Below are 26,709 nucleotides of genomic sequence, written 5' to 3'. Positions count from 1 at the left end.
TTTCATTTGTTTTGGGATAATTTTGGAAATCTTCATGTTATTTCTGAAGCAGATCAACATTTCCACTGTAGCTAACCAGACATCATTGAAGTCTCGCAAATGGAATCCCAAAAGGGTTAAAGATATCATTTGCACATACTTTTACAAGCTGGGCCCTTGCACATCTTCCCCTCCTCCACAGGACCTGGACATGACTGCTCCTTGTTGTGTGTGGAGCAGGTCCGCCTCCGTACCTGCACTCCTGTCTCTTCACAGGCTGCTGTGCAGGAGCCCCAGGCCGCCCACACGGACCAGGAACTCCAAGTTACAGCAGTCAAGGGTCCTGAGGGAAAAGACAAAATATTTGTTATAAATTCTTGTCTTGCATATTTATCAGTACTGCTCTACATTTTTTATTTATTCCTTTCTTCTTTCAAAATAAACCATGCTCTTCCCAATAAACTAGGAAGTCAACCTTCGACTGTCAAATCAGACAGATTAGCAGAAAGCCAAGGATGACTACATGATAAATGCCTCCAAACTTTTGGGATAAAGAGAAAAGTGAGGTTTTTAAAAAGTTGCACTATGTGTAGGACTTTCCAGCTCAGCCTTTTCACAAAGTTATACCGAGAGTTGGTTCATTAATTACATTTTTTAAAAAAAATTTAAAGTACCCAATTTTCTTCCAATTAAGGAGCAATTTAGCGTGGCCAATCCACATCTTTGGATTGTGGGGGCGAAACCCACGCAAACACGGGGAGAATGTGCAAACTCCACACGGACAGTGACCCGGAGCCGGAATCGAACCTGGGACCTTGGTGCCGTGAGACAGCAGTGCTAACCACTGCGTCACCGTGCTGCCCCAGAGTTGACTAATTATGACTGATATTCATGCTAACCAAATAAATCTTTGATAACTTTCCTGAAAGAAAGTAAGAGTATAACAAATAGAAGCCAAACAGGCTCTTTTCCCCTTGATCCTGCTGCGCTACTCAATATGATCCTGACTGGACAATTAGATCATCTGCAGGGATGGTTTAGCTCAGTGGGCTAGACAGCTGGTTTGTGATGCAGAACAAAGCCAGCAGCGTGGGTTCAATTCCCGTACCAGCTGAATTCTCCCTCTGTACCCGAACAGGTGCCGGAATGTGGCGACTAGGGGCTTTTCACAATAACTTCATTGCGGTGTTAATGTCAGCCTACTTGTGACACTAATAAAGATTATTTATATTTTTTTACATTTACAGGAAGGGTTAAAGGTCTGGGTTCGCGTGTGACACTGCTGCAGTCATGTTTTAAAAGAAATCCTAGTTTGAAAGATCACTAAGATTTTGGGGCCCAGGGCTGCAATTGAGCCATCATAAAAAGCTTAGGCTAATGCAGCTTTGTTTGGATCAAGGGGGGCTCCCTGTGGAGTTAATTAGATTTCAGCTTGGTAAGATGAAGTTGTTACTGGGTGGAACTAAGTTATCAGGCATTTTGCAGAAAGCAGGTCAGTGGCATTTGAGGAAAAGCTACGAAAAGAAGCTGACTTCTCAATGCAGTTCACTTACAGATATTTCTGTAGACAGAGTAGCAATCTTTCGAAGCAATTCAGACGTGTCTGATTCGAAGTCGAGCTGAAGCTGCTTCTGAAGACAGCCAGAGTTTCCGGATGGTTCTGACACAATTCAGGTCTTTTATTTAAAACAGTCTCAGAGAACATCTCTGGAAAGTGGGTATTCCTAAATACCAGCTATTCAAAGTGGATTGACAGCTAGGATGGTTCTTTTTGGTTGTTTAAGTGGGACTAAATATAGCAGTTAAGGGTTACTGTCTTACTGCATTGATTAGCATTGTTTGAGTAATTTATTTTCAGGTGCTGTGTTAAAGATATTTTAATACTGTGTTAGTAATAAAGTTTGCTTTAATAAACCAAATCCCTATTTCTTCATGAGATCACTCCTGGAGCAAGGTCTCCTTTCCTCACTCTCTTACAAAATTAGAATAAAATATTGGGCATTCTGCCCAGTGTCCTGAACACTGTTGTGCTCTGGCCTGGGATTGTAATAGTTTGATTAGGAAAGCTTACTCAAAGGAATGACGGTGGATAGGCAATGGCAAACATTCAAAGAGAGCATGGGGGAACTGTAACAATTGTTTATTCCTGTCTAGCACAAAGTAAAAAGTTTACAAGAGAAATTAGGGATAGTATTATATCTAAGGAAATAGCATACGATTTGGCCAAGGAAAACAACAGGGTTGAGGATTGGGAGCTGTTTAAAATTTAGCAAGGGAGGACCAAGGAATTGATTAAGAAGGGGAAAATAGAGTATGAGAGGGAACATAGAAACTGACTGTAAATGTTTCTATAGTTACGTGAAGACAAATGTAGGTCCCTTACAGTCAGAACCAGGGAAATTTATAATAGGGAACAAAGAAATGGCTGAGCAACTAAATACATACTCCAGTCTTCTGGAGGACATCAATGACATACCAAAAATGTTGGGAGAACACAGGATTTAGTGAGAGGGAGGAACTAAGGTGATCAATATTAGTAGAAAAATGGTGTTGGGGAAATTGATGGGATTGAAGGCGGATAAATCCCCAGGGCCTGAGAATCTGCATCCCAGGGTACTGAAGGAGGTGGCTGTAGAAATAGTGGATAAATTGGTGGTCATCTTGCAGGATTTTATGGACTCTGGAACAGTTCCTGCAGATTGGAGGGTAGCTAATGTAACTCCACTATTTAAAAAGGGAGGTAGAGAGAAAGCAGGGAATTATAGACCAGTCAGCCTGACGTCGGGAGTGGGGAAAATTCTAGAATCAATTATCAAAGATTTTATAGCAGAGCACTTGGAAAACAGTGGCAGGATCGGACAGAGTCAGCATGGATTGATGAAGGGGAAATCATGCTTGACAAATCTACTGGAATTCTTCCTGGATGCAACTGGTAGAGTTGATGAGGGGGAGCCAGTGAATATAGTATATTTGGACTTTCAGAAGGCTTTCAACAAGGCCTTACATAAGAGCATGTAAAACTAAAGAGCAAGGGATTGGGGGTAGTGTATTGAGATGGATAGAAAACTGGTTGGCAGCCAGGAAACAAAGAGTAGGATTAAAAGGGTCTTTATCTGAATGGAAGACAGTGACCAGTGGGGGGTACCACAGGGATCGGTGCTTGGACCCCAGCCAGTCACAATATATATTAATAAGATCATAAGACATAGGAGCAGAATTAGGCCACTCGGCCCATCGAATCTGCTCCGCCGTTCAATCATGGCTGATATTTTCTCATCCCCATTCTCCTGCCTTCTCCCCATAACCCCTGACCCCCTTATTAATCAGGAACCTATCTATCTTAAAGACACTCAGTGATTTGGCCTCCACAGCCTTCTGCGGCAGAGTTCCACAGAGTCACCATCCTCTGGCTGAAGAAATTCCTCTTCATCTCTGTTTTAAAGGATCGTCCCTTTGGTCTGAGATTGTGCCCTCTGGTTCTAGTTTTTCCTACAAGTGGAAATATCCTCTCCACGTCCACAGGGATCATTCATGTGAACCTCCTCTGGACCCTTTCCAAGGCCAGCACATCCTTCCTTAGATACGGGGCCCAAAATGGCTCACAATACTCCAAATGGGGTCTGACCAGAGCCTTTTGAAATGAATGAAATGAAAACCGCTTCAAATGAAGTTACTGTGAAAAGCCCCTAGTCGCCACATTCCGGCGCCTGTTCGGGGAGGCTGGCACGGGAATTGAACCGTGCTGCTGGCCTGCCTTGGTCTGCTTTCAAAGCCAGTGATTTAGCCCAGTGTGCTAAACCAGCCCCTACAGCCTCAGAAGTACATCCCTGGTCTTGTATTCTAGCCTTCTTGACGTGAATGCTAACATTGCATTTGCCTTCTTAACTGCCGACTGAACCTGCACGTTAACCTTAAGAGAATCGTGAACAAGGATTCCCAAGTCCCTTTGTGCTTCTGATTTCCTGAGCATTTTCCCATTTAGAAAATAGTTTATGCCTAAATTCCTCCTTCCAAAGTGCATAACCTCACACTTTTCCACATTGTATTCCATCTGCCACTTCATTGCCCACTCTCCTAGCCTGTCCAAATCCTTCTGCAACCCCCCTGCTTCCTCAAAACTACCTGTCCCGCTACTGATCTTTGTATCATCTGCAAACTTAGCAACAGTGCCTTCAGTTCCTTCTTCCAGATCATTAATGTATATTGTGAAAAGTTGTGGTCCCAGCACAGACCCCCGAGGTACACCACTAGTCACCGGCTGTCATCCTGAAAAAGACCCCTTTATCCCCACTCTCTGCCTTCTGCCAGTCAGCCAATCCTCAATCCATGCCAGGATCTTACCCTTAACACCATGGGCTCTTAACTTATTTAACTGCTTACTGTATGGCACCTTGTCAAAGGCCTTCTGGAAATCTAAATAGATCACGTACTCTGGTTCTCCTTTGTCTAAATTCCTGGTTACCTCCTCAAAGGATTCTAACAGATTTGTCAATCTCCCCTTGCATGCAAATCTGGATTGTGCCCTTCCTGGTTGTGAACCTATTGTATCATCAGAGGTTCTGCAGAAAACCAAACCAAAATCTCACCGGCTTAAATCCCATCTCTGGCCTCTAACGAGATTTAGCAGCAATTACAGGATTTGCGCCCGTGGCTAATGCGGCCTGCTAAATCGCGGCCATAGGATAATAATAATAATCTTTATTAGTGTCACAAGTAGGCTTACATGAACACTGCAATGAAGTTACTGTGAAAAGCCCCTAGTCGCCACATTCTGGCGCCTGTTCGGGGTACACTGAGGGAGAATTCAGAATGTCCAAATCACCTAACAAGCACATCTTTTGGGACTTGTGGGAGGAAACCGGAGCGCCCGGAGGAAACCCACGCAGACACGGAGAGAACGTGCAGACTCCACACAGACCGTGACCCAAGCCAGGAATCGAACCTGGGACCTTGGCGCTGGGAAGCAACTGTGCTAACCACTGTGCTAATGTGCTGCCAGGGGCTGTTTCCCTTTGTGAGAGAGACTAGGACCAGAGGACATAATCTCCGAGTAAGGTGTTTAGGACAGAGGTGAAGGAATTTCTTCGCTCAGACAGTTGTGAATCCGTGGAATTTTTACCAAGTTTTGCAACACAGGTAAGTCACGTTGGTTACTGTGGGGACCTAGCCCACGATTTCCGTGTCCTTAACAGCACGATCTAACCACCTGAGCTAACCTGGTATCTACCGCAGAGAGCTGCAAAGGCTGGGTCATTAAATATGTTCAAGGCCGAGATCGACAAATTTTTAATCAATGATGGAATCGAGGATTATGGAGATAAGGAGGAAAAGCGGAGTTGAGGATGATCAGATCAGGTCAGTCATGACCTCATTGAATGACAGAGGAGACTCGATGGGCTGAATGGCCTCCTTCTGCTCCGACATCATATGGTCTTGTTTTGCAGGCCAAATATGAGGTGAAAGACATTTGTTAACCACTGATGGATTTTTATCACAATCTAATAGATTCATGATCATCATCCAGAATCAAGTTTTTTTATTCCAGATTTATTAATTCAATTAAATTAAATTCCTCGGAATGCCACACTAGGGTTTGAATTCATATCCCCAGAACATTAGCCTGGGTCTTGGGATTATTAACCCAGTAATCTTACTATTTTGCTACTACCTTCTAAAATCCAGTACAAACCATTTGTTAAATAGTTTGCAAAGTAATTTTGTGTCCAACGTGAGTGTTCTGCTTACGTTTGGGACATCGGAACCGGACAGCATAATTTGAACAGTGTTTCCCTGAAAGTTGCTCCTTGTTGAGACACCAGAAGCCGAGGTGAGGACTGAGATGCACTATTTCTCCAGTGAGCTTTGCCGGGACGCCATGTATGGTCCGTGCCTCAATAGCAACTGGTCTTAGACATATTCTTTCCCTGTAATAATGTTGAATTGCATCGAGCTGCTCAAAGTCTCCACTCCCACCAGGATGATCAATATTAAACCACGATGTCCATTCCCAATGAGCTGAAAAATACAAGAGTTATTGCTGTAGTAATAGAGAACTGGTTGATTCCCTGACACTAGTACCATGCACAGACTGTCAAATATCGAGAAGAAACCCTGAACATCAAGAAAAACCCCAATATTAATGCATTCGGAAGAAAATAAGATTCTTATCCCTTGCTCTGTCATTTTGGGTGCAAACGATATTCTAAAAATTGCTTCTTGGGATATGAGTATCACAGGCAAAGTTGCCATTTATTGCCCATCTTAGTTTGCCTCGAGAAAGTGCTGGGTCCCGTTCCTCACTGCTGCAGTCGAGCTATAGCACTGAAAGAGAGAGAGTTCTCGAATTCTGACCAGTGATGACGAAGGAACAGCGTTATATTTGCAATCAGAGTGATGGGAGGTGCTGATGCCCTTGTCTTTCTTGCTAGTTGAGGCCCTGGGTTGGGAAGGTGCAGCCACAGTGCGTCAACGGTGGAGGAAGTGAATATTTGACTATTTTTGGTGCACAGATCTTCAGCACTCCAGTTGGCATGATGTCAAAGCTTTTGTTGCGTCATGTAAACTCAGCTGTTTATTGATGCCGCACAAAATAGATTTAATTGACTGAAGCTTAAGGCCATAAGAACATAAGACATAGGAGCAGAATTAGGCCACTCGGCCAATCATGGCTGATATTTTTCTCATCCCCATTCTCCTGCCTTCTCCCCATAATCCCTGATCCCCTTATTAATCAGGAACCTATCTATCTCTGTCTTAAAGACACTCGGTGATTTGGCCTCCACAGCCTTCTGCAGCAAAGAGTTCCACAGATTCACCACCCTCTGGCTGAAATGAAATGAAAATGAAATTAAAATCGCTTATTGTCACAAGTAGGCTTCAAATGAAGTTACTGTGAAAAGCCCCTAGTCGCCACATTCCGGCGCCTGTTCGGGGAGGCTGTTACGGGAATTGAACCGTGCTGCTGGCCTGCCTAGGTCTGCTTTCAAAGCCAGCGATTTAGCCCTATGCTAAACAGCCCCTCATCTCTGTTTTAAAGGATCGTCCCTTTAGTCTGAGATGGTGTCCTCTGCTTCTAGTTTTTCCTACAAGTGGAAACATCCTCTCCATGTCCACTCTATCCAGGCCTCGCAGTATCCTGTAAGTTTCAATAATATCCCCCCTCATCCTTCTAAACTCCAACGAGTACAGACCCAGAGTCCTCAACCGTTCCTCATACGACAAGTTCTTCATTCCAGGGATCATTCTTGTGAACCTCCTCTGGACCCTTTCCAAGGCCAGCACATCCTTCCTTCGATACGGGGCCAAAACTGCTCACAATACTCCAAATGGGGTCTGACCAGAGCCTTATACAACCTCAGAAGTACATCCCTGGTCTTGTATTCTCGCCCTCTTGACATGAAAGCTAACATTGCATTTGTCTTCCTAACTGCCGACTGAACCTGCACATTAACCTTAAGAGAATCGTGAACAAGGACTCCCAAGTCCCTTTGTGCTTCTGATTTCCTTAGCATTTCCCCATTTAGAAAATAGTCTATGCCTAAATTCCTCCTTCCAAAGTGCATAACCTTACACTTTTCCACATTGTATTCCATCTGCCACTTCATTGCCCACTCTCCTAGCCTGTCCAGGTCCTTCTGCAGTCCGCCTACTTCTTCAATACTACCTGTCCCGCTACTGATCTGTGTGTCATCTGCAAACTTAGCAACATTGCCTTCAGTACCGTCTTCCAGATCATTAATGTATATTGTGAAAAGTTGTGGCCCCTGCACAGACCCCTGAGGCACACCACTAGTCACCGGCTGCCATCCTGGAAAAGACCCCTTTATTCCCACTCTCTGCCTTCTGCCAGTCAGCCAATCCTCTATCCATGCCAGGATCTTACCCTTAACACCATGGGCTCTTAACTTATTTAACAGTCTCCTATGCGGCACCTTGTCAAAGGCCTTCTGAAAATCTAAATAAATCACGTCCATTGGTTCTCCTTTGTCTAACTTCCTTGTTACCTCCTCAAAGAATTCTAACAGATTTGTCCGACACGACCTCCCTTTGACAAAGAAGTGCTGACTCAGTCCTATTTTATCATGCACCTCCAAGATCTCATCTTTAATAATGGAGTCTAAAATCTTACCAATGACCGAAGTCAGGCTAACTGGCCTATAATTCCCGTCAAACCTAAATGGGTGCAGAGTGAAAGAGGAGAACAACATCACAACAAACTCGGTATCTATACAACCCCACCAGAGAATGAGGGAGAAACAGGGTGAGGCAATGACAAACACAGTTAAATGGTGCACACCCTCCCACGCCAACCCGGGCGACACGGTAGCATCGTGGTTAGCACTGTTGCTTCACAGTTCCAGGCTCCCAGGTTCAATTCCCCGCTGGGTCACTGTCTGTGTGGAGTCTGCACATTCTCCCCGTGTCTGCGTGGGTTTCCTCCGGGTGCTCCGGTTTCCTCCCACAGTCCAAAGATGTGCAGGTTAGGTGGATTGGCCATGATAAATTGCCCTTAATGTCCAAAAAGGTTAAGTGGGGTTACTGGGTTATGGGGATAGGGTGGAGGTGTGGGCTTGGGTAGGGTGATCTTTCCAAGGGCCGGTGCAGACTCGATGGCCTCCTTCCGCACTGTAAATTCTATGATTCTCTGAACCCAGGCCCGCAATCATCACAAGAAATCAGGATAAATTTTACATGTCATAATCGGATTCCCTCCAACGTTCTGAACTCCAGCAGCACCAAAGACAACAATGACCCATCACAGTCCCCTTAACCCATCCGCATCCATGTAGCAGTCAAGAACAGACTTGTAATACCCATTCTTACAAACACAATAGAAAATGTAAAAAAAAACAAGTTCTAAGGGAAGTTATATACATGCCACACCACGCAACTGAAGCCCAATACTGGCCCAGAGCAGAACCCAAATAATTCCATACAAGTGTGGAGTGAGGAACGGTAACAACGTGGTCAGATTCTGATCAAACCTTCAGGGAACCTCAAAGGAAAAAGGGAACAAAGGAAGAAATTGCACCATGAGAACCAATCCACTGAACAAACAATGACCAGGAACGGCCCTTCTGCCCTCCAAGCCTGTACCGACCACGTGTCCTATCCAGTACAGCACAGGAACGGCCCTTCTGCCCTCCAAGCCTGTACCGACCACGTGTCCTATCCAGTACAGCACAGGAACGGCCCTTCTGCCCTCCAAGCCTGTGCCGATCATGTGTCCTATCCAGTACAGCACAGGAACGGCCCTTCTGCCCTCCAAGCCTGTACCGATCACGTGTCCTATCCAGTACAGCACAGGAACTGCCCTCCAAGCCTGTACCGATCACGTGTCCGATCCAGTACAGCACAGGAACGGCCCTTCTGCCCTCCAAGCCTGTGCCGATCATGTGTCCTATCCAGTACAGCACAGGAACGGCCCTTCTGCCCTCCAAGCCTGTACCGATCACGTGTCCTATCCAGTACAGCACAGGAACAGCCCTTCTGCCCTCCAAGCCTGTACCGACCACGTGTCCTATCCAGTACAGCACAGGAACGGCCCTTCTGCCCTCCAAGCCTGTGCCGATCACGTGTCCTATCCAGACCAACCGCCTGTATCCTTCTCTCCCCCGTCTATTCATGTGCCTATCTAGATAAGTCTTAAAGGTCGCTAACGTATCTGCCTCAACCACCTCACTTGACAGTGCACCACCACCCTCCATAAAAAACTTACCCCGCACATCTCCACTGAACATGTCTCCCCTCACCTTGAACTTGTGCCCCCTCGTAATTGTCAATTCAGCCCTAGGAAAAAGCCTCCAACTGTTCAATTTTCATCACTATCCACAACTCCAGCAATCTTAGTATCATCCGCAAACTTGCCAATCCGACCCGCTACGTTTTCTTCCAAGTCATTTATATATTACAAACAGCAGAGGTCCCAGTACAGATCCCGGCAGAACACCACTAGTTATAGACCTCCATTCACAAAATCACCCTTCCGCTGCTACCCTCTGTCTTCTATGGCCAAGCCAGTTCTGGATCCATCCAGCTAGTTCACCCCTGACCCCATGTGACTTAATCTTTTGCACCAGCCTGCCTTATCAAATGCTTTACTAAAGTCCATGTAGACAACATCCACAGCCCTTCCCTCATCAATCATTTTTGATTATAAAGGATAAGGATAATTAACTACAAAAACAGGGATATTGCCACAGTCCCCTCCTCAAAGGACCCAAGCCAGGCCCCATACCTCCCCGGGCCCCGCCAAGCACCCCAATCACAGTCACCACCTCAAAGGACCCAAGCCAGGTCCCATACCTCCCCGGGCCCCGCCAAGCACCCACCAATGAAGAAAACATGACGCTGAATCAACAAGAGGGGGACAGCAGGATATCCACCAAAGCGGAGGGCAGAACTCATCCCCAGGCCCCTATGCACCATGGAAGCAAATCCCAGCCTCCCAGGATGCCCTCAATAATAATAATCTTTATTATTGTCACAGGTAGGCTTACATTAACACTACAATGAAGTTACTATGAAAATCCCCTAGTCGCCACATTCCGGCGCCTGTTCGGGTACACAGAGGGAGAATTCAGAATGTCCAATTCACCTAAAATGCACATCTTTCGGGACTTGTGGGAGGAAACCTGAGCACCCGGAGGAAACCCACACGCACAGACGGGAAGAACGTGCAGACTCCACACAGACAGTGACCCAAGCCGGGAATCGAACCTGGGTCCCTTGCGCTGTGAAGCAACAGTGCTAACCACTGTGCTACCGTGCCGCCCTGATCCAGAAAGGAGATTATGTGCAATAAAACAACTTGAAGCAACTTCCATCGTGTAGTAATGATCACATTTGCCCCACAGGTGAGGAGTCCCGGTTCAAAACCAGACAGAAACATTACTGACACATCTGTGGGGAGAGAGGCAGACCTGTGGGAGATTTACAACCAGGGAGCAGATAAATACAGTATGCGAGTGACGCCTACAATTCTTTGGGAAGAGAGGCTGAGAGGAGCATGGGTATCCTGATTTGTAAAAAAATCTCAACTGTGACCCATCACAGGAAAGCTGTAAGGTGATTGGCTGGTGAGTAATGTTGCTTCAGGATTGAATTTAAATAACTGGGAATTTAAAAAATGTTAAAAATATTAACTAATAACAAACATCAATGAGTAGGTGGTGAGTCTTATCTTTTATACTTAAGTAAGGTTCACTACTGCCAGGATTGTGTATGGAATGTTTATCAGTATTAATAAAGTCTATTAATAGTAGTAAGTTTTATTAACATTGGTAAACCTTTGTCAGTAATAAATTAAGTTATTACCAGTACCAAGATTTTCAGTTCATAGACAGAGAAATAATTGGCCTTCTCCACTCTCGAGAATGGACACCCTGGACAAGGTGAGGACACTGAGACATGTCCTATGTTCTGGATAACCATTTGTGCAGTATGTCTTGTCACTTGCAGCAGTTTGAGCTCCAGGTTTTGGAGCTCGGGCAGCAGCTGACATCATTGTAAAATAATGCAAGAGGTTGAGAGCTTCGCCGATAGGACGTTTATAGATGTGGTCACACTACATTTCCGGGATTTCAGGGAGAGGACAGTGGGACCACCAGACATTCAAAAAGAAACAGGCAGGAGTTCAGGAGTCCTGTGGGTGTAACCCACTCTCCAGTTCTGAATACTAATGAGAATGAGAGTTCCTTTAAAGAGTGCAGCCAGATCCAAGTCTCCAGGATCAGGAGCGGCTGAGCTGTACGGGGAATGCTGCTGTAACAAGGAATCCCGGGAGAGCAATATTGTTAGGTGATCCAGCAGTTAGGAGAATAGACAGCATTTCTATATCCACAGTCTTCAATCCAAGTTTCGGGGAGGCAGTGGCAGACTGGTATTGTCACTGGACTAGTAATCCAGAGATCCAGGGTAATGATCGGAGGACCCGGGTTCCAATCTGGGAATGAAATCCCCTGGAGAGTGGCCCAGCGATAAGTGGAGATAGATAAAGGTGTCGAGGACAGAAGACAAAAGGAATGTAAACGGGAAAGATTAACGCTGAGAAGGGGCTGATGGTGGCACATAAATAGATTAGAATGTGTGAATGGCGAACAAAGGTGCGCAGATTGTCAAAGGACAACTAAATGTCTATTTCCACCTATCGTTGGCCCCCTATCCAGCTCCACCGCTCCACACGCTCCCCCCTGTTTTGTTACACCCTTGTCGTAGTAAAAGCTGCTTCCTTGATGTGCACTCTGACAAAGGAAGGTTCAGACTTGGAGATAGCTTTAACACGTTTATTAAGCTATTAACAATTCTCCTACTTGGATTCGACGTTACTGTTAATCCTTCTATAACTACTCAAGATTATAACTGGCCAGTTTGGAACCAGCAGGAAGGAATAAGCAGCAAGTGAGGTTGCTGCTGTTGTATATATCTGTTATTGTAAATAAATGTTATCCCACTGGCTGTTGGGAGGCCTGTAGTAAACCCCCAACATTGTGACTGCACCCTTCTTATTCCTGATCTCTACCCTTATAGCCTCACTGCCCTCTGAGGTGTCCTCCTGCAGTACAGCTGTGATAACTCCCTTCTCTCTCCACAGACGCTGCTAGACCTGCTGAGATTGTCCAGAATTTTCTGGTTTTGTTTCAGATTCCAGCATCCGCAGTAATTTGCTTTTGACTTCTTGACCCACTACAGTCGATGTGGTGTAGGTACACCCACTGTGCTGTTCGGGAGAGAGTTCTAGAATTTTGACCCACTGACAGTGAAGGAACGGCGATATATTTGCAAGTCAGGGTGGTGAGTGCAATTATTCAGAGGGTTTAGGAAGAAGATGTCACCCCCATGTTTCATCTTAAACCCAACTGTAAAATTAATTCATTGCATCCCTGTCACAGATGAGTAATAATGTGATGCCCAATCCCAAAATACTAGTTACATTCCCAGAACTAAGCATTTGCAAACGGAAGTATGTGCGGAGAGACAGATCCAACAAACAGTTGGATATTTAGGAAGATGATTCGAACTTACTTACTGCATCTCATGGGAATTAAACATCTGCCAAAGAATTGTAAACTTACTGATAAATTATAGGCCATTTCTAATTGAGGAAACAGATACTATTGGGGGAAAATAAAATTCAGTCAGTTCTACAATTCCCAGAGACAGTGAAGGTTTCTGTTGTGAAGAGGTTCAAACTCTCAAAGCCAACAGTCTGACTGACATCAAATTCCTTTAGGGCAGAATTCTCCCAAAAAAGGTCAGGATTCTCCTTTTGGGCGTGTCTCCTGTCAGTGGAGATCGCTGTAAAAGTGCGACGATCTATTTAGGACATGCAAATAGGCCAGTACGCGGCCAGCTGATTCCCGGCCCCGCTACCATCTGATTGGCTGGGGTCTGAATTGGCCCTTCAGGCCTGACATGCTGAGCAGCTTTTAAGCTCCCCCTCACCCCACCCCCTCATTCCAGACAAAGACGGACACAAGAAGAGCTGCATCTCGCTTCCTGGATGCAGAAATAGGAAGACTGCTGGATGCCCACAGGAGAGGAGAGACCCCTCTACCCCAGGGTGGGGTGGAGTCCCAGGCCTGCCCAGCTGAATCGGGTTTGGGATGAGGTGGCAGAGGCTTGGAGCCAGAGGATTGAATGCAGTATCGTAAAAAGGTCGATGACCTCCTTCGAGCAGCTCTGGTGAGTAACCAATCCCTGTGCCCCGGCATCACTCCCATCTTCCACCGCTCACACCTGCCCCAAATCCTGAGAGGCCAAAAACATCCCACTCTCCACAAACCCCCAACACCTGTATTGCCCTTTGACTAGAAATCTTCCACGTACAAAACTACAAACCCCCCCATCAAACTCACATCCTAGCATTTCAATATGTCCTCTGTGTCCTCAAGGATAAAATGGCCCATAATCGCTGGGAATGGGAGAAGACTGGAGGGGATATCCCGGACCTACGGGTCTACATCCCGTTTGAGCAAGAGGGCCCAACAAATGGCCAGGGAGATTGAGGAGAGGACAGTGGCTGGAATGGAGCTCAGCATGAGGCAAACAAGTGAAAACCCAATGCAATGCAGATGTTCTTGTGGCACATTGAGTCTATCATCTCCCACACATCTGTCCTTCCCAAGATAGGGGAGCATCTTGTCGCTGCTCCCCACCAAGACCCTCAAGACACCCCGTAGGAAGACACCACCATCTCGACAGTGCTGTCATCTGCACCACTACCATCTCGGTGAGTAATGTTAATGATCAGGCTCCTGGGTCACTCTCTGGAGAGCACCATACACAAGCTGCAACACATCAAATGGAGGCAGGGACTCCCAAGGGCGTGGACAGTCGGAGGTCTATCCTTGTCTTGGGAACAACTATCGATCAGACAGATGTTTATCTTTTGGAAATGATGATCCCAGCACTCATGCAGATGCAGACTCCAAGCCCGAATCTACAGGAGGGGGTGCCAGCGACATTCCAGTGCCCGACAGGCCAACTGGAGGAATCCAACAGCCTTCAGGCGCAGGGCACGTTGCTGACGATGCGTGGTACCAATGCCAACATTGGCGTCCACGGAGGAAGGCCTGGGGCAAGACGTCAGAGCCATGTGTCATCAGACGTCCAAGGCATACTGTGCTGTTCATGTCTGAGGCACAGGATAGGAGAAGCCAGTCACAGGTGCACATGGCCCAGGTGTAGATGGACATTGCTGCAGCATTCCAGAGCCTGTCCCAGCAATCCTTTCAGACAAACAGTTCAAATACAGAGATAGGAATCTGTGGATAGGGTGTAGTGAATCCTCTGGAGTGTGTCAGATGTAGATAGCTAATGTAGATTTGAGACTTTATTTATCGAGAGTTTAATAAATATTGTTTTCCATAATAAAGTGTTCAAGAAAGTTGTGATGGACCTTCGCGACCTGACCCGTCCCCTTTGTCTATAGGCCGCCACGATGCCCGAGACCATCTGGGGGTTATATTGGAGCCCCCACCAGAGTGTCCCAGGTCATTGGAAGTACATATTGGGCATGCTTGTGTTCTACTTGATGATGTTGCTAGTTGCTGAGTGAGCGTCATTATAATTGGTCTCCATCTCAGTCTGAAGCTTCCACACAGGTGTCATTGGCCAAGACCTCAGTATGTAAGCTCTATCACCCACTAGCCAACCCCTCACTCGTGGAAACGCCTCAAAGGTGCCAGGAATGGACGAGTGTGCCAAGATGTGAGTATTGTGCTCGCTGCCATGGTATTGGTCACTGATCACACACCAATTGCACATTTATTGAGTACAACCCCTTCCTATTGATGAAGGGCAGCCAGTACTCGGAGAATGACATGTGTGCCATCGATCGCCCACTGGACTAGGGACATGGCAGCGACTACTGCTGCCCGGGCATCCTGGTGGGTCTGGTCCAGATTAAAGATGATGTGTGTAGATTCCTGGATCCATTACAGTGCGGATGCACCTGTGTGTAGACATTTGCGAGATCCCACACAGGTCCCTACTCCAACCCTAGAATTAGCCAGAGATGTAAAGGTTCAGGGCAACCGTCACCTTGATGGCCATTGGGAGTGAGGGTCGTCCTTCAAACCCCCGTGATGCCAGGTACACCACCATCTGGCACAGGGGATGAATGGTCTCTCTGCTGAGCTGGAGCAGTAGGGCACCTCCTCGAACGACAGTGTGGTATTATAACTATCAGCACGGCACGGATAGCCACTAGAGGGAGCTACAGTTACAACTACATAAGGCAGTGATGCTAAGCCTTGGAGGAGAGTCAGAGAGAGTGTGCAGGAGTTAGCTAGTGAGAGTCAGAAGAGTAGATAGTGTAAGAGAGTGCAGATCACAGTTTAAACCAGTAGTGAGATTAGCTGTAGACCTCGAGGGTTGTAATCTCGGGATTACTCCCTGTGCCACGTGCCAGTGAGGCTAGAAATAGGAAGATAGAGCAGACAAACACGTGGCTAAACAGCTGGTGTAGGAGGGAGGGTTTCTGTTATCTGGACCACTGGGAGCTCTTCCGGGGCAGGTGTGACCTGTATAAGATGGACGGGTTGCATCTAAACCGGAGAGGCATAAATATCCTGGCCGCGAGATTTGCTAGTGTCACACGGGAGGGTTTAAACTAGTATGGCAGGGGGGTGGGCACGGGAGCAATAGGTCAGAAGGTGAGAGCGTTGAGGGAGAACTAGGGAATAGGGACAGTGTGGCTCTGAGGCAGAGCAGACGGGGAGAAGTTGCTGAACACAGCGGGTCTGGTGGCCTGAAGTGCATATGTTTTAATGCAAGGAGCATTACGGGTAAGGCAGATGAACTTAGAGCTTGGATTACTACTTGGAACTATGATGTTGTTGCCATTACAGAGACCTGGTTGAGGGAAGGGCAGGATTGGCAGCTAAACGTTCCAGGATTTAGATGTTTCAGGCGGGATAGAGGGGGATGTAAAAGGGGAGGCGGAGTTGCGCTACTTGTTCAGGAGAGTATCACAGCTATACAGCGAGAGGACACCTCAGAGGGCAGTGAGGCTATATGGGTAGAGATCAGGAATAAGAAGGGTGCAGTCACAATGTTGGGGGTATACTACAGGCCTCCCAACAGCCAGCGGGAGATAGAGGAGCAGATAGGTAGACAGATTTTGGAAAAGAGTAAAAACAACAGGGTTGTGGTGATGGGAGACTTCAACTTCCCCAATATTGACTGGGACTCACTTAGTGCCAGGGGCTTAGACGGGGCAGAGTTTGTAAGGAGCATCCAGGAGGGCTTCTTAAAACAATATGTAAACAGTCCAACTAGGGAAGAGGCGGTACTGGACCTGGTATTGGGGAATGAGCCCGGCCAGGTGGTAGATGTTTCAGTAGGGGAGCATTTCGGTAACAGTGACCACAATTCAGTAAGTTTTAAAGTACTGGTGGACAAGGATAAGAGTGGTCCGAGGATGAATGTGCTAAATTGGGGGAAGGCTAATTATAACAATATTAGGCGGGAACTGAAGAACATAGATTGGGGGCGGATGTTTGAGGGCAAATCAACATCTGACATGTGGGAGGCTTTCAAGTGTCAGTTGATAGGAATACAGGACAGGCATGTTCCTGTGAGGAAGAAAGATAAATACGGCAATTTTCGGGAACCTTGGATGACGAATGATATTGTAGGCCTCGTCAAAAAGAAAAAGGAGGCATTTGTCAGGGCTAAAAGGCTGGGAACAGACGAAGCCTGTGTGGCATATAAGGAAAGTAGGAAGGAACTTAAGCAGGGAGTCAGGAGGGCTAGAAGGGGTCATGAAAAGTCATTGGCAAATAGGGTTAAGGAAAATCCCAAGGCTTTTTACACTTACATAAAAAGCAAGAGGGTAGCCAGGGAAAGGGTTGGCCCACTGAAGGATAGGCAAGGGAATCTATGTGTGGAGCCAGAGGAAATGGGCGAGGTACTAAATGAATACTTTGCATCAGTATTCACCAAAGAGAAGGAATTGGTAGATGTTGAGTCTGGAGAAGGGGGTGTAGATAGCCTGGGTCACATTGGGATCCAAAAAGACGAGGTGTTGGGTGTCTTAAAAAATATTAAGGTAGATAAGTCCCCAGGGCCGGATGGGATCTACCCCAGAATACTGAAGGAGGCTGGAGAGGAAATTGCTGAGGCCTTGACAGAAATCTTTGGATCCTCGCTGTCTTCAGGGGATGTCCCGGAGGACTGGAGAATAGCCAATGTTGTTCCTCTGTTTAAGAAGGGTGGCAGGGATAATCCCGGGAACTACAGGCCGGTGAGCCTTACTTCAGTGGTAGGGAAATTACTGGAGAGAATTCTTCGAGACAGGATCTACTCCCATTTGGAAGCAAATGGACGTATTAGTGAGAGGCAGCACGGTTTTGTGAAGGGGAGGTCGTGTCTCACTAACTTGATAGAGTTTTTCGAGGAGGTCACTAAGATGATTGATGCAGGTAGGGCAGTAGATGTTGTCTATATGGACTTCAGTAAGGCCTTTGACAAGGTCCCTCATGGTAGACTAGTACAAAAGGTGAAGTCACACGGGATCAGGGGTGAACTGGCAAGGTGGATACAGAACTGGCTAGGCCATAGAAGGCAGAGGGTAGCAATGGAGGGATGCTTTTCTAATTGGAGGGCTGTGACCAGTGGTGTTCCACAGGGATCAGTGCTGGGACCTTTGCTCTTTGTAGTATATATAAATGATTTGGAGGAAAATGTAACTGGTCTGATTAGTAAGTTTGCAGACGACACAAAGGTTGGTGGAATTGCGGATAGCGATGAGGACTGTCTGAGGATACAGCAGGATTTAGATTGTCTGGAGACTTGGGCGGAGAGATGGCAGATGGAGTTTAACCTGGACAAATGTGAGGTAATGCATTTTGGAAGGGCTAATGCAGGTAGGGAATATACAGTGAATGGTAGAACCCTCAAGAGTATTGAAAGTCAAAGAGATCTAGGAGTACAGGTCCACAGATCACTGAAAGGGGCTACACAGGTGGAGAAGGTAGTCAAGAAGGCATACGGCATGCTTGCCTTCATTGGCCGGGGCATTGAGTATAAGAATTGGCAAGTCATGTTGCAGCTGTATAGAACCTTAGTTAGGCCACACTTGGAGTATAGTGTTCAATTCTGGTCGCCACACTACCAGAAGGATGTGGAGGCTTTAGAGAGGGTGCAGAAGAGATTTACCAGAATGTTGCCTGGTATGGAGGGCATAAGCTATGAGGAGCGATTGAATAAACTCGGTTTGTTCTCACTGGAACGAAGGAGGTTGAGGGGCGACCTGATAGAGGTATACAAAATTATGAGTGGCATAGACAGAGTGGATAGTCAGAGGCTTTTCCCCAGGGTAGAGGGGTCAATTACTAGGGGGCATAGGTTTAAGGTGAGAGGGGCAAAGTTTAGAGTAGATGTACGAGGCAAGTTTTTTACGCAGAGGGTAGTGGGTGCCTGGAACTCACTACCGGAGGAGGTAGTGGAGGCAGGGACGATAGGGACATTTAAGGGGCATCTTGACAAATATATGAATAGGATGGGAATAGAAGGATACGGACCCAGGAAGTGTAGAAGATTGTAGCTTAGTCGGGCAGTATGGTCGGCACGGGCTTGGAGGGCCGAAGGGCCTGTTCCTGTGCTGTACATTTCTTTGTTCTTTGTTGTTGAGTGTAGTTTAGACATTATTAATCAACTGTATTCTTGAGGAGTACATGTTGAATCCAAGTTAGCAGTGTTAATAAATTTATAGTTTTGTTCAAGTTAAAGCTATTTTGTGGCCTTTGTGAACACTACGCCAACCATCCTGAAATAAGCAACACAAAGGACACCACAGACGGGTGGCAACGGGATACATGTGGCCTGATTTAATGCCTCCTTCACACTCAATAATAATAATCTTTATTATTGCCACAAGTAGGCTTACATTAACACTGCAGTGAAGTTACTGTGAAAAGCCCCTAGTCACCACATTCCGGCGCCTGTTCGGGTACACAGAGGGAGAATTCAGAAAGTCCAATTCACCTAACAGCACGTCTTTCGGGACTAGTGGGAGGAAACCGGAGCACCCGGAGGAAACCCACGCAGACACGGGGAGAACGTGCAGACTTCGCACAGACAGTGACCCAGCGGGGAATCGAACCTGGGACCCTGCTGCTGTGAAGCTACAGTGCTAACCACTGTGGTACTGTGCCTCCTCCTCACCCTGATGGACGGCTGGCGTTCGGTGAGTCTCACTGGCGGCCCTTCCTGGTCTGGGGCCGTCTCCTCTTGTTCAGGATCCTCCCTGGGTGCCTCCCCATCCGCAGCAGCCGGCAGATAGCTCGCCTTGCTGGCTGGATTCCGAAATGTCTCTGCGGGCGGCCTCAGGTTACATAGTCATCACCCTGAGTTGTGCCCTGTGGCACCCTCACCAGCTGTCCCCCCCTCCCTCACATCCCCTTCAAGAGCATGCCGTCCGCACTGCCTCCCCCTGCCACCCGGCCTGTGTTGTGGGCAGCCTCTATTCTCACCACCTGTGGTAATGGTGGTTGCTGCAGCCAGTGTCAGCGATAGGCTCTGTGGCCCCTGTCCTGCGTCTCCCTGTTTGGCGGACTGTGGGTCTCCTCACTGGGTGGGCCTTGGGTTATCCCACCAGCAGGGTAGCACCTGGCTGTGCGTTGGGGGACTGTCACTGTGTGCCACCATCCGTCTCCCTGCTAAGAGCCTGGTGTGCGAGCAGGTCCAACGGTGGGGGTGAGCGAGGGATGTGTGTTTGCTGGATCCTGAGTTTAACACACAGGTTGTGAAGGGGAGATGGTCAGGTTTCCTGGGCCGAGATGGATGGGATCAGGGGGTGGACAGGCAGCGCTTGGAGACAGCTTGTCATCCTCAGGGTGGGCTAGCTGATAGTGTCACTGGCTTCTGTTCAGAGGGAGGCTGTGTGCCAGGGAGGGTTCCAGCAGCAACTGTCCATGTGTTCAATGTTTGGAGTGAACTCTGCTGATCCCTTGCTACCTCTGGTATGGAGCAGTGCCTGTAAGGGGTGCAGTGAAGAGGCGTTCAGGGAATATTACGAGGAATTGAATAGGGCAGACCAGGAGGGAGGGGAAGGTGAAGAGGGGGATATGGGGAGGTTCTTAAACGGGCTGAAGTTCCCGTGGCCGGATGAAAAGAGGAGGCAGGCGCTAGAGGAGCCTTTAGGGCAGAGGGAGGTATTGGATATAAGAGGAGGCTGTACAAGACGGAGTCCCCGGCCGGGAGAGGGGATCAGACGGCTCCTGGAAGGGTTGGAGTTCCATAAGTTGGAGGGGGAGTGGGTGCAGGGACTGGGGACCCCACTTAGGTTGAGGGAGGTGACGGATAGCATGGGAGTAATGCAGGCAGGAAGGCCCCATGGCTGGAAGGGTTCCCAGGAGGGTTTGATAAGAAGTTTGATGTGGAGTTGGAGCCGCTGCTGGTGAGGACAAACAATGAGGTGAGGGGTGGGGGGAGCTCCCCCCACATTGTGGTAGGCATCCATCTCCCTGATCTTAAAGAAATATACAGACCCGGAGCATTGTGGGCCTTACTGGCTGATATTATGCAAAACGTTAATGCCTACCTGTTGGCGAAGGTGCTGGCATTGTGAATCGAAACTGTCTGCCGGGGGTGATGGGGAGAACCAGGCAGGATTTGTGAAGGGGAGGCAGTTGTCAGTGAATGTGCGGAAGTTACTTAATGTGATTATGATGCCGTCGGAGGGGCTGGAGGTGGAGGTAATGGACGCAGAGAAGGCCTTTGATCGGGTAGAGTGGGCGTATTTGTTGGAGGTGCTGTGACGGTTTGGGTTTGGGCAGGGGTTTGCGGATTGGGTTCGGTGTTGTACAGGGTGCCGGTGGCGAGCGTTCGGACAAACAGGTCGAGTTTGGGGTACTTGGGTTACATTATGGGATGTCCGCTCTACGCAGATAGAACCATCGGCAAAGGCCCTAAGGGCATTGAGGAGTTGGAAAAGGATTGAGCGGCGGGACAAGGAGGGGCAAGGGGGGGGGGGGCATAGAGGTTCGCTGAATGCCGATGATTTGTTATATATCTCAGACTCGGTGGACAGCATTGGAGGGATTATGGCGATTTTGAGGGAATATGGACGGTTTTCAGGGTACGAATTGAACATGGGAAAGAGCGGGGTTTTTCCGATCAATGCTGGAGGGGTATGGAGGAGGTTCGGGGAGTTGCTGTTCAGGGTGGTGGGGGCGAGTTTTCGGTATCGAGGAATCCAGGTGGCACAGAGCTGGGCCCTGCTACACAAATTGAACTTAGCTCGATTGGTGGAGGGAATGAAGGAGGATTTTTGAGATGTGGGATGTGTTGCTGCTGGACGTGTGAAAATGGTAGTCCTGCCGAGTTCGTGTTCCTGTTACAGAACCTTCCAATCTTCCCAAGTACATTTTCAGGAAATTTAATGGGATAATTTTGGGATGTGTGTGTGTGGTGGGGGTGGACAAGTCTGAGGGTCTGTTGTTGGTACCTCTTGTTGCCGGTCAGATGCTCTGTGAGCACAGTGCTGGTTTTGGCGTTAAGGGTGTGGGGATAATAAGGGGATCAGGGGTTATGAGGAGAAGGCAGGAGAATGGGGATGAGAAAATATCCGCCATGATAGAATGGTGGAGCAGACTCGATGGGCCGAGTGGCCTAATTCTGCTCCTGTGTCTTATGGTCTTATGGGTCAGCGCAGGCAACATTTGGGCTGGAGGACATGTCATTGTGGGCGCCAATCTGCGACAACCACAGGTTTGTGCCGGGGGGCTGGATGTGAGGTTTGTGCCGGGGGGGGGGGGCTGGATGTGAGGGTTGTGCCGGGGGGGTCTGGATGTGAGGTTTGTGCTGGGGGGGGCTGGATGTAAGGTTTGTGCCGGGGGGGGGCTGGATGTGAGGTTTGTGCCGGGGGGGGGGGGGGGGGGGAGGGGGCTGGATGTGAGGGTTGTGCCGAGGGGGCTGGATGTGAGGTTCCCGGGGCGGCGGCAGGTGGGGTTTGAGTATTTCAGGAACTGGTTTATTGGGGGAAGTTCGCCGGGTGGGGGAGTTTAAAGAATTGTATGAGTGGCCCAAAGGGATTCGATACCTGCAGGTTTGAGATTTCATGAGGAGAGAGGTGCTGTCCTTCCTGAGGCCGCAGCCTCCGGTGTTTCAGGACAAGTTGTTATCAGAGGATGCAATAGGAGAGGGGAGTGTGTTGGAAACCACAAGGAATTGATGGAGAGGGAGGGCGCGCCGGGGAAGGAGATCAAGCGCAAGTGGGAGGAGGAGCTGAGATGTGAGGTGGGGGCTGGGACATGGGCTGAGGCCTTGCAGAGGGTGCATGCGACCTCGTCGTGTGCACAGGGCCCACATGATTGATTGAGTTTTTTGAGGGGGTGACCAAGAAGGTAGATGAGGGCAGTGCAGTAGACGTTGTCTACATGGACTTCAGCAAAGCCTTTGACAAGGTACCGCATGGTAGGTTGTTGCAGAAGGTTAAAGCTCACGGGATCCAGGGTGAGGTTGCCAATTGGATTCAAAATTGGCTGGATGACAAGGCAGAGGGTGGTTGTAGAGGGTTGTTTTTCAAACTGGAGGCCTGTGACCAGTGGTGTGCCTCAGGGATCGGTGCTGGGTCCACTGTTATTTGTGATTTATATTAATGATTTGGATGAGAATTTAGGAGGCATGGTTAGTAAGTTTGCAGATGACACCAAGATTGGTGGCACAGTGGATAGTGAAGAAGGTTATCTAGGATTGCAACGGGATCTTGATCAATTAGGCCAGTGGGCCGACGAATGGTAGATGGAGTTTAATTTAGATAAATGTGAGGTGATGCATTTTGGCAGATCGAATCAGGCCAGGACCTACTCAGTTAATGGTATGGCGTTGGGGAGAGTTATAGAACAAAGCGATCTAGGAGTACAGGTTCATAGCTCCTTGAAGGTGGAGTCGCAGGTGGACAGGGTGGTGAAGGCGGCATTCGGCATGCTTGGTTTCATTGGTCAGAACATTGAATACAGGAGTTGGGACGTCTTGTTGAAGTTGTACAAGACATTGGTACGGCCACACTTGGAATACTGTGTGCAGTTCTGGTCACCCTATTATAGAAAGGATATTATTAAACTAGAAAGAGTGCAGAAAAGATTTACTAGGATGTTGCCGGGACTTGATGGTTCGAGTTATAAGGAGAGGCTGGATAGACTGGGACTTTTTTCCCTGGAGCGTAGGAGGCTTAGGGGTGATCTTATAGAGGTCTATAAAATAATGAGGGGCATAGATAAGGTAGATAGTCAACATCTTTTCCCAAAGGTAGGGGAGTCTAAAACTAGAGGGCATAGGTTTAAGGTGAGAGGGGAGAGATTCAGAAGGGCCCAGAGGGGCAATTTCTTCACTCAGAGGGTAGTGAGTGTCTGGAATGGGCTGCCAGAGGTATTAGTAGAGGCGGGTACAATTGTGTCTTTTAAAAAACATTTAGATAGTTACATGGGTAAGATGGGTATATAGAGGGTTCTGGGCCAAGTGCGGGTAACTGGGACTAGCTTAATGGTAAAAACTGGGCGGCATGGACTGGTTGGGCTGAAGGGCCTGTTTCCATGCTGTAAACTTCTATGATTCTATGATGATGGCGAGGACCAGCAGGTTCTTTGCGGGGTGGAGGATGGGTGTGGGCGGTGTGCCAGGGGGCCCGTGAGAGACATACACATGTTCTGGACATACCTGCGACTGAGGGGGTTCTGGCAGGGGTTCTTGGACGTGGTGTCTGAGGTGCTGGGGGTGAAGGTGGTTCTGAGTTCGGAAGTGACGATATTCGGTGCCGGAAGACCCGGGAGCCGAGGGGGTGAGAGAGGCCAATGTTTTGGCCTTTGCCTCCCTGAAAGCTCGGAGACGGATTTTGTTGGATGGAGGGACTGGGAGCCGCGGAAGGCTGGCGTGTGGGTGAGCGGCGGAATCCCTGAGGCTGGAGAAGGACAAGTTTACTTTGAGGGGGTCGGCAATGGGGTTCACTCGGAGGTGGAAACCGCTCATTGGTTTCTTTAAGGAGGATTGAAGGGTCAACAAGGGGAGGGGGGATTTGGGGGGGGGGGATGAGGGGGTAAAAATTGGGAAGCGGCAGGTGGTGAAACGTTTGGTATCGGGGGAGATTGGGGATTTGTGGTTGTCCAGGTTGATGGTTTGGTCTTCTGATATTTTTTTGTGTATATTTATAAAAAGCTTTGAATAAAAATATTTGTAGAATAGTTTACAAAGTTCACTGACCTCCTCCCCCTCATCAGCCTGGCACCTGGTCCGCGCCTGTAAATACTCGCACCAATTCACACCCACGTGACCCCCTCCCCCCCGGAGGGATTCCGCCCTCCAGCCCATCAATGTTGGTGAGGGACCAGAGCTGCCGACGAGGGATCGGAGCTGCCGGCGAGGGAGGTGCCGGAATGTGGCGACTAGGGGCTTTTCACAGCAACTTCATTTGAAGCCTACTCGTGACAATAAGCGATTATTAATTATATTATAAAATGCATGTTTTCTTTTATTCATTTTTACGGGATGTGGCAGCCGCAACCTCTGGCAGCATTTCTTACCCACCCCGAACGGCCCTTCAGACGGCGGGAACATTTGTTGCTCTTTTACTTTGTTCTGGGAATGAGGAGGAAACTTGGCTGAATACTTTGTTTATGGAGTTTTGGAAATGTAAATATTATAACATTAGAAGAAAGCTTTTAAAACTGTTGATTAATAGTAAATACATCTCAGCATAACACTTATTTGAAATTTGAGAAGTTAGCAATTTAATTATCAGGTGATAGTTGAATTCCATTCAAAGATTTAAAAGTATTAAATATATATTCAACTAAAGGATCACAATCTAAGAAAGGTCGGTGTGACAACTTGATACTGACCTTGTGACAAACTGGACATCAATCCAAATAAGAGGATTCTGCTCCACCCCAAATCCATTTCGTGATTGTAGATTTTACAATAGGTGCAGATTAAATGTGTCTTGTAGGTTTTGGGAGGTCGGGTTGTGCTGGCTATTTGTATTCAGTGTCGTCAGGAGCAGTTCCTAATAAACAAAAATAAGATATTGGTGATGAAGAAATCTGAAGTAAAAACCGAAAGTGCTGCAAACAGCTATCTGTCCAGGAACATGTGCGGAGGAAGCAGTCACTAATAATTTAATATAATAATATAATAGCCCAAATACTTCTGGAGCCTGATGTTTGGACTGGCGGCAAGAATTAAGGATGAATTAAGGATGGGAAATGCAGATTCCTGAACATCCTACTTGTTCCAATTACAGGATATGGGACTCACAGCCTAGACAGCCCTTGGCTGGAAACCCCTGGACAGCGAGGAGGAAGCAAAGGGGCCGACTGGGAGACAGAACAAGTCCGACTTTAATCTGGGGCAAGGGAAATTGGGGGAGAGCGAGGTGGGGGTCAAGAGGTGGAATAATCCTTCTGTTGCCATTTCCAGCTCCTCCACCAACACATTTTGCTCTTTAATTTGAATCTAAACCCTCTCTCAGACTGCCTGTTTGGGGGCCGCTAGAATTCTTTAAAATCGATGACATCTCTGAAACTTTTCCAGTTCTGATCAAAGATCATCGAGCAGAAGTTTTCTGGTTATGGAGAATTTGTCAGACCTGCTCAATATTTCCAGCATTTTCTGTTTCCATTCCTCATGTGGCGCAAGGTTTAACTTATATATTAAAAATGGTCTCAATCTCATGACTGGTTAATTCCTGGTTACCATTACTCCCGAATGAGTTTAAAGCCTGTCTCTCGACAAGTCGCTCTGAAGGGCTCTCAGGAGCTTCGATGTCCCGTTAAAACGGCAAATCCCCAGAATTAATTTTAAAACCCTCCCGACTAGCTGAAGGCAGCGATCCGGACATTCAACTCACATCTGGGAAGAGATCAGGCAGTTCCTGCGGGATCCTGCTCCTCTTCCAGTTGCAGACAGACCTCTCTGACCAGCCGCTGCACCAATCCTGAACTTTGCTGCTTTTATAGCGTCCAGGATCTGTGTCCCGCCCAGGACGGACCACCTGTCCTGGATTAAAATAGCAAAAACTCCTCCGAAAATTAAGTCATTATTTTGATCAAAGAGTGAATAAAATCTGCCCAACGGGAATCCGCAGATGCGCAAAGAAAACTTTTGTCGAAGGCTGCCTGGAATTTATAAACCAACAAATAAAGAGAAAGGTCGATTGCATTGGGTTGGGACTGGGAGGATAGAGAGGGAGAGGGGAAAGAGAGAGGCTGTGGGTACAGACAAAGAAGA

General features: G+C 47.8%; 2 protein-coding genes and 1 long non-coding RNA gene across 3 annotated transcripts in view; 2 read left to right on the top strand and 1 right to left on the bottom strand.

The window, feature by feature from the left end:
- mtfmt (mitochondrial methionyl-tRNA formyltransferase) overlaps window positions 1–11,068 on the top strand; it is a 158,358-nt gene extending 147,290 nt beyond the window's left edge. The window contains exon 9 of the mRNA XM_072470255.1: window positions 10,836–11,068. Coding sequence (XP_072326356.1) covers window positions 10,836–11,000 — 165 coding nt within the window. The 3' untranslated portion in view covers window positions 11,001–11,068. The remainder of the gene's footprint in view (window positions 1–10,835) is intronic.
- The window catches only part of cilp (cartilage intermediate layer protein, nucleotide pyrophosphohydrolase), a 56,296-nt gene extending 29,800 nt beyond the window's left edge, over window positions 1–26,496 (bottom strand). The window contains exons 1-4 of the mRNA XM_072470253.1: window positions 26,330–26,496; window positions 25,323–25,486; window positions 5,725–5,994; window positions 140–322 (exon numbers count right to left, since the gene is read on the bottom strand). Of these exons, the coding sequence (XP_072326354.1) occupies window positions 140–322; window positions 5,725–5,994; window positions 25,323–25,380 (511 nt within the window). The 5' untranslated portion in view covers window positions 25,381–25,486; window positions 26,330–26,496. The remainder of the gene's footprint in view (window positions 1–139; window positions 323–5,724; window positions 5,995–25,322; window positions 25,487–26,329) is intronic.
- Window positions 12,312–26,312, top strand: LOC140387329 (uncharacterized). Its single transcript, XR_011933841.1, has 3 exons — window positions 12,312–12,771; window positions 13,872–14,209; window positions 25,724–26,312. It is a non-coding gene; the product is annotated as an uncharacterized lncRNA (long non-coding RNA).
- Window positions 26,497–26,709: the final 213 nt, after the last annotated feature.

Source organism: Scyliorhinus torazame, chromosome 12 (assembly GCF_047496885.1).
Source record: "Scyliorhinus torazame isolate Kashiwa2021f chromosome 12, sScyTor2.1, whole genome shotgun sequence".
Classification (NCBI taxonomy): domain Eukaryota; kingdom Metazoa; phylum Chordata; class Chondrichthyes; order Carcharhiniformes; family Scyliorhinidae; genus Scyliorhinus; species Scyliorhinus torazame.
Note: the sequence above shows the minus strand (reverse complement) of the source record. Positions and strands in the feature narration are given on the sequence as shown.